General features: G+C 47.7%; 1 protein-coding gene across 1 annotated transcript in view; it reads right to left on the bottom strand.

Annotated features, from left to right (window-relative positions):
- Positions 1 to 1,108: 1,108 nt before the first annotated feature.
- The window catches only part of LOC306750490 (phospholipid phosphatase-related protein type 5-like), a gene marked incomplete at both ends in the record, with an annotated part of 71,858 nt that continues 65,019 nt past the window's right edge, over positions 1,109 to 7,947 (bottom strand). Inside the window, one exon of the mRNA XM_079233922.1 lies at positions 1,109 to 1,138. Within this exon, the coding sequence (XP_079090048.1) occupies positions 1,109 to 1,138 (30 nt within the window). The remainder of the gene's footprint in view (positions 1,139 to 7,947) is intronic.

Below are 7,947 nucleotides of genomic sequence, written 5' to 3'. Positions count from 1 at the left end.
TTATTCTATTTGTATCCTCTAACTGGAGCGATGACGCCACTGTGGAGAAAACCACACATGTCTTTTTGAACATTTGTTGGGCTTGTTGAGGTTCAACGTTTGTTTTTATCCTGCCGTCATATTATTTTTTTAGTTTTTCAAGATACATATTTGTCAGCTGTTTAATCTCAACATTAAAACTCGAGATGCTGCTTTAGAAACAGGATGCGTGGCGTGAGAGGGGACAGATGTCAGATGCATCTCCAGGTCAACGCGTGCACCTGATTGGCTTCCACACGTAGATGTAAGTTAATCTAACATTTCACTGGGTGGACCTCATCATCTTCTTCATTTCTTATGAATGCAAAAAAACAGCAACATGCCATTTGTCCACACGCAGAAACCTTCTACATTTTGCATGAAAGCAGCAGCTACAACCTGTGAGATACCTTCTAATCCTGAATTACACCGATCGCTTCAGTCTGGAGCTCTTACATTAAAATGACATTTCATAGATGATAGGTGAGTAAATACTTTTTAGTTCTAAATCCAAAAGGTCACATTAATCAGTTTGATAAATATGGGCCCAGCAGTCAATGTCATATTCTGAAGGTCATGAAAGTGATGTGATAACTGCAAAAAACTAACTTTAGCAACATAAAGAGACAGAAAAACGTATTTCTCCGTTGGGTCAGTCTTAACTTAAAGGCTTACAGCCATCTTCATGGAACGAGGCTTTTCCCATAATCAACCATGACAACACATTTGACCTTGAGTTGAGATGCATCCAGTTCTTCACTTGTTCTTCTCGTGTCCACAATGTTCAACCCTCCGCTCCGGTTCGCCTCAACACGCTTCATTTGAGAGGCGAAAGTCAAACAGGCAGAAGAAGAAGTGCATAGATGAGAAAGCAGAAGCAACCTGTCCACGTCCGGCTCTTCTTTTCTTTTTTTCTTTTTTCTTAAATACGAGAAGCTGCAAACGACAACAGGGGCCTGACGAAGACAACAGAGAACAACATACCAGCAGACCGGACGCACAGAGCGGGTTAGCGCTGCGCTCCGGTTAGCTGGATTGGACGGTGAAGAGCGTGGACGTCCAATGGGTCTGCCACACGGCCGACTCCACGTCATGTGACCTCAGCGAAGGCGATGTGATTCTGCAGGGAGGAAATAACAATACGTAAGAATAAACTCTGTACAACGGGGACAAGGCATTCAGGACACTTTATTTGGGCAAATTCCTCAAAAGTAATTCCAGGCTGCTCTTGGTCAGAGTTCAGCCGTCGTCAGCCAAAAGAGTTCAGCCACAGATTAATCTATGAGGGAAAATCTCCAAATAACAGAATCATTGAAGGTTGTTTTCACAACAGAAACAAAAATAGAAAACCAGAAAGAAAGATGTTTTGGATCTGAGATGGTTTAAAGGAAAAATCTGGTATATTTCCACCGGACATCTATGTAGAAACCCTGTGTACTTTGAGAGCTGTAGGAGATTAACACAGCTTTCATATATGTTGCATCATAATTCTTTGTTTCCCTAATCTCTACAACGGGTTTGGCGAGTACAACATTAGCACGACCCGTAGTCACAGAGACCTGGAAGAACACGAGGGAACTGAGGGTTCACTGAGGACACAAGGAGAGGCAACCACCAAGCAGGAGAGGAGCCATCAACACCTACAGGGAGGAGGCAGAGAAGCATCTACACTGCCATGGCCGAAAAGGGCCGCCTACTGGGGTGCCCACTGGAGCGCCCACTGGGACGCCCATTGTGGTGCCCACTGAGACGCCCACTGGAGCGCCCACTGTGGTGCCCACTGGAGCGCCCACTGGAGCGCCCACTGGAGCGCCCACTGGGGCGCCCATTGTGGTGCCCACTGAGACGCCCACTGAGACGCCCACTGGGGTGCCCACTGAGGCGACCACTGGATCCCCCACTGGATCCCCCACTGGATCGCCCACTGGGGTGCTCACTGAGGCGACCACTGGATCCCCCACTGGATCGCCCACTGGGGTGCCCACTGGAGCGCCCACTGTGGTGCCCACTGGATCGCCCACTGGGGTGCCCACTGAGGCGACCACTGGATCGCCCACTGGAGCCAGTAGAAAGCCATTTGGTCGGGTGGCCTGGACGAGGGCCTCTTAACACCCAACATGATACAACACTGACGACGTGTGTGCATCAGTACATAATTGAGAATGGGTAAACACCAGGTTGGAATATACCAAATTTCCCTTTAAGCCAAAGACGTCAATATGTCTCAAACACACCATCAGAGCAGGTTCTAAACATATCTCACAGCAGCTCACACAGAAATAGACCTCAGACTGAGGTGCAACCATCACAGCATGCAAGACTGGCAGAACAATGCCAGGAAGACACAGCAGCAGCAGGGGAGGGTTGTTCATTTTCTAATCCAACCTTCGAGTGCATTTGTCTGAGCAGCAAGAGGAGGAGGGTGAAGATGCTTCTCTCACTCCTCATCAAGGAGTTACCCTGCTGAGCTCAGCAGGTCCTATGGAGACTGTTCTCTTCATGAAACACAACAGCACTCATTGTTTATTCACACACACCCTCTGATGTTGTTTTCCTCCCGGTTGCTGCACCCAGCAGTCTGTGAAGGCTGTGAGTTCAAGCCCATACTTTGTTTTAACATTAATATTAGAGAAAACATCTCTCATGCGACAGTTTTCTCCTGTTGTGTTTCTGGTAAAAAGCAATAACTCTCCCTCCGAATGAGAGTCCAGCGTGTTAAGTCGGCTCAATTTTCTTTTAAAGCAGATTTGGTGCAAAATCTGATCAAATCATCCTGTTTCATTTATCTTTCAGGGGAATCATATTTATAAATGTATGGCTGTGGCGTCTTCCAGCTGGATTCTGCATTTCATTTCACCAATGAAGAAAGAACTAGAAGAAAAGCGTGGGATTCATATTTCTTTCTGCTCAAAGGTTCCTTCCTGCCATAACATTTTGTTCACTGTGGCTTGTTTAGCTTTCAGGCATCTTTCTGCTGAGCTATTTTTAGAGCAGTCAATTTTTCCACCAAGCCCGTCGTAGCCGAGGTGAGAGTGAGAGATGTTCTATTCTTCACAAGCAACGCAGCGCCGGCCTCAGCAGGAAGCTGTGAATCATCAGATAGGTTGTGTATTCTCCAGGTTTAGATGCTGAATGTGTATCGCGTGAGAGGAAGCGAGAAGACAACACAGCAGGCAATAGTAAATAGCGGCACGCCGCTGCTCATCTGGCGTCATGATGTGAAGATGTAAAAACAGAGATGTCACTCAGAGAGGAAGGAAGAACAGCACTTCAACCGTCAAATACTCTGGACAGCGTTGAGTTTAGCCTCCTCCTCTTTCGCTTCAATGGATACAAACTGGTTTGACCGCTGTGGACCAAGATGGACACCGGCCCAACAGATGGGGAGTCAGAGGGCCAAAGGATCATGTTTGGAGCAACACACACACATTAGTTCAAAGGAAATGCCACGTTGTCGTCACTTCTATCAGCGATGAAACCACTGGACTCACCGAGGCGATAGCTGAGATCTGGGAACATGGTGACATCACTAGAAGTAGGTCAGACAGGGCCAACAACAACCAGTTTAATCCAGTTTACCAGATTATGTAAACAACTTCATTTGGAGCTCAAACTGAACGTTTGAACACCTGAAATGTAGGGAAACCCCAACATTCTGACAATATCTTAACCTTCTGGTGAGAGTCACAAACATCAAGAAACAGTTGCCTGAGTCTATGTTCTTGTCTGTACTGGACGAGGTGGTTTTATTGAAAGAGGGGTTAGATTCATCCTGACTTCACTACACATCTCTAACAGCGATCAAGGGAAACAGCCTGTGTCTCTTCTGCCTTAGATCTCAGGATTGTCTGGTTCTGGAGGTTCACACATTCAGAGCTGACTATTCTGGCAACGCTTAGATCTGAGAGCAGATCTTTTACCAGACCTTTATCCCATCTATTTAGTCAGCAGTCAGGTGCCAAGTGGCCATTTGTTCACAACCTGTCTGATCCTCTGACATCCTTGTGTTAATTAACTTGGTGAACATTAGAAATAATGTGTTATGGTTCAGTATCTATATCAGCTGTTAAAGTGATGAATACAATCTGAAAAGTATGACCCGAGTTGTAATAAAGCATAATTACCCCATGCCAGACCAATCAGTGGAGTGGGCGGATTTATGGAAAGGTCGGGACCCCCGACTGTGTACAAGTGGTTAGTCGTTGTGTCATCACCTATTGGTTTGTGGACTGCCGTTATTAAACCTTGAGTTTGGGGATTTGGGACTTTTTGCAATCAGTGAACTGATGTGAGCATATTTGGAATGTGGAGGAGTGATGTAGAGACAAGGCAGCGGCCTGACAATCACAGTCTGCCGGCCATGTAACGCTATGCTTTAACCATAACCATCCAATTGACTTTCCCAACTGTATCTTACACCCAAAAAAACAACACATTCTCATTCCCAACTAGTCAAACACTGTCTTTGGTCAGTGGCCCTACACTTCAAACTCTGACCCTCGGCGAAGGCTCTGATCAAGTGTCCACACCCGACGCCTTGGCAGTGAGGACAAGCGGCCGAACCCACCCAACACTCACGGGTCCCGTTTCAGATGGACGTTCACCAGCCAGACCAGAGCTCTGTTCCTCCATGATGCTGGAAGTGAATCTCACAGAAACACACCAGAAACTCACATACGGCTATTTCTGAAGCCCATCACCTCAGAGACACATTCATATTCAATACTTAAACTACCTGGGTTCTCACTGTTGATGTTGTCGTTCACTAATTCATGTCCATTGTTGCTGTCAGTTTTAAAATTTAAACACTTCTGGAAGGCTGAGGATCTGGTTTTTAGTCAGCTTGTGGAAAAGTCGGCAAGCGTGTCTAATCCTGGTATTACTTCTTGAGTAATAAAGCTTTTGGAGGCAGAACGTCTTGTATGTGTGCATTAGCTACAACCATATGGTGCGTAAGCCTCCCTGTCTGTGGCCTCACACTGCTCTCACACTCTGACAAATCACCATAAGGCCCTGGAAAGACAGCATATGTCTGTCAGGAAGAAGAACGCATCCATCTTCTCGTTCAATCCGGCACTTTGTAGAATGTGGACCCCAAATAAATCCAGTACAGCCCTCAGGAAAATACAACGCAGCTGGTTTCTTTTGTCAGAGCGAGCTGTGAGTGTAGCGGCAGAGCGGAGGAAGTGGGCGGAGGAAGTGGGCAGAGGAAGTGGGCAGAGGAAGTGGGCAGAGGAAGTAAGAGGAAGTGAGAAGAGGAAATAAGAAGAGGAAGTGAGAAGAGGAAGTAAGCAGAGGAAGTGAGCAGAGGAAGTGAGCAGAGGAAGTGAACGGAGGAAGTTAGAAGAGGAAGTGAGCAAAGGAAGTGAGAAGAGGAAGTGAGAAGAGGAAGTGAACGGAGGAAGTGAGAAAAGGAAGTGAGCAGAGGAAGTGAGAGGAGGAAGTGAGCGGCGGAAGTGAGCGGTGGACGTGAAAAGAGGAAGTGAGCAGAGAAAGTGAGAAGAAGTGAGAAGAGGAAGTGAATGGAGGAAGTGAGCGGAGGAAGTGAGCGGAGGAAGTGGGCAGAGGAAGTGAGCGGAGGAAGTGAGAAGAGGAAGTGAGCGGAGGAAGTGAGAAGAGGAAGTAAGAGGAAGCAAGCGGAGGAAGTGAGCAGAGGAAGTGAGCGGAGGAAGTGAGCGGAGGAAGTGAACAGAGGAAGTGAGCAGAGGAAGTGAACGGAGGAAGTGAGAAGAGGAAGTGAGCAAAGGAAGTGAGAAGAGGAAGTGAACAGAGGAAGTGAGAAAAGGAAGTGAGCGGAGGAAGTGAGCAGAGGAAGTGAACAGAGGAAGTGAGAAAAGGAAGTGAGCGGAGGAAGTGAGAGGAGGAAGTGAGCGGCGGAAGTGAGCGGCGGAAGTGAGCGGTGGAAGTGAGCAGCGGAAGTGAAAAGAGGAAGTGAGCAGCGGAAGTGAAAAGAGGAAGTGAGCAGAGGAAGTGAGCGGAGGAAGTGAGCAGAGGAAGTGAGAAGAGGAAGTGAATGGAGGAAGTGAATGGAGGAAGTGAGCGGAGGAAGTGAGCAGAGGAAGTGGGCAGAGGAAGTGAGCGGAGGAAGTGAGAAGAGGAAGTGAGAAGAGGAAGTGAGCGGAGGAAGTGAGAAGAGGAAGTAAGAGGAAGCAAGCGGAGGAAGTGAGCAGAGGAAGTGAGCGGAGGAAGTGAGCGGAGGAAGTGAGCAGAGGAAGTGAGCAGAGGAAGTGAACGGAGGAAGTGAGAAGAGGAAGTGAGCAAAGGAAGTGAGAAGAGGAAGTGAGAAGAGGAAGTGAACAGAGGAAGTGAGAAAAGGAAGTGAGCGGAGGAAGTGAGCAGAGGAAGTGAACAGAGGAAGTGAGAAAAGGAAGTGAGCGGAGGAAGTGAGAGGAGGAAGTGAGCGGCGGAAGTGAGCGGTGGAAGTGAGCAGCGGAAGTGAGCGGTGGAAGTGAGCGGCGGAAGTGAAAAGAGGAAGTGAGCAGCGGAAGTGAAAAGAGGAAGTGAGCAGAGGAAGTGAGCGGAGGAAGTGAGCAGAGGAAGTGAGCAGAGGAAGTGAGTGGAGGAAGTGAGCGGAGGAAGTGAGCGGAGGAAGTGAGCAGAGGAAATGAGCAGAGGAAGTGAGTGGAGGAAGTGAGCAGAGGAAGTGAGTGGAGGAAGTGAGCAGAGGAAATGAGCAGAGAAAGTGAGTGGAGGAAGTGAGCGGAGGAAGTGAGCGGAGGAAGTGAGCAGAGGAAATGAGCAGAGGAAGTGAGTGGAGGAAGTGAGCAGAGGAAGTGAACGGAGGAAGTGAGCAGAGGAAGTGAGTGGAGGAAGTGAGCAGCACCGCTCACCTGTCCTGGTCCAACGTACTCAAGCCTCTGTGGATGTTTGATGCTCTTTGTGACTTTCTTTCCTTCCCCTGACCTCGCCAGAAACTCATGTGCCTCACAAACACACTCAATAAAATATAGGTATTCTAAGGCATTACAAATGTAAGATATGAATAAACCACTGTTCTTGGGGGTACTGTGGCTATCCTATAGAACGCTTCAGCGCTCGCACAGGAAGCACCTCATCTATTCAAACAAAGCATACTCTTGTAGAACCTCGTTTGCAGGCAGAAGCATTCAGTCGTTTGCTTGAATTCCTAATTAGACTTCACAGAGAGAAGTACAAGTGGTTGAACGGGTCAACAAAGCCTGAGATGAAGAGACATTTTGACCGAGGAAACGTGTCGCCAATAACATCGTTACCAGTTACTATTAGTTCAAAGTGTCCTGGGCCAAGGTACTGACACTAAAGTGGCTGTGAGTGTGTGTGTGTGAACTTAGTACCTATATTTTATATAGAGCCAACCATTGGTTACCGGACATTGAGGGGCACATTTGCGAGGAGCACAACTGGTGAGGATCATTGTGTGTTCATCTGTCCTGCAGGGCATTCAATGAAAGGTTTGCTAACGTCTGATTGCTACCTAGCTACCTCGGTGTAGCAGCTCTTAGACCAGACAGGACCGAGGCGGGAACTGGTCTACAGAAAACCATGAGCCAGTCTCATTCACTAGTGAAATTGAAAGAGAGGTGTAAGGTGTCCAGAGATTTGACAGAGCTCAGGCTTAACACCACTTCACAGCGCGTTGCCTTTTGTTCCTGAAGCGCTGGAACCAGTCGAGACCCTGCAGCCAGCTCAGGAAGGCCAGGAGCCGCTCCTTAATGTAGCACGAGTCTTCATCCTCATCATCCTCATCGTCCGTCTCCTACAGCAGTGTGTGTGCAGGTGTGTCGTTAAAACCCTTTATTAAGGCTAATGGGAGTAAGTATTGGTATTAAGCCCGGATTAAGAACAGAACTGAGCTGACATTACGAGACGTACTGATAGCAGTTTATCCTCATGATGTAAATACAGAACTCAACAGGGACTAGAAGGAAGTATACAAACACAGTGGTATGA

The sequence above is a fragment of the Taurulus bubalis genome (assembly GCF_910589615.1).
Source record: "Taurulus bubalis genome assembly, chromosome: 18".
Classification (NCBI taxonomy): domain Eukaryota; kingdom Metazoa; phylum Chordata; class Actinopteri; order Perciformes; family Cottidae; genus Taurulus; species Taurulus bubalis.
This window is presented reverse-complemented; position numbering and strand designations above follow the sequence as displayed.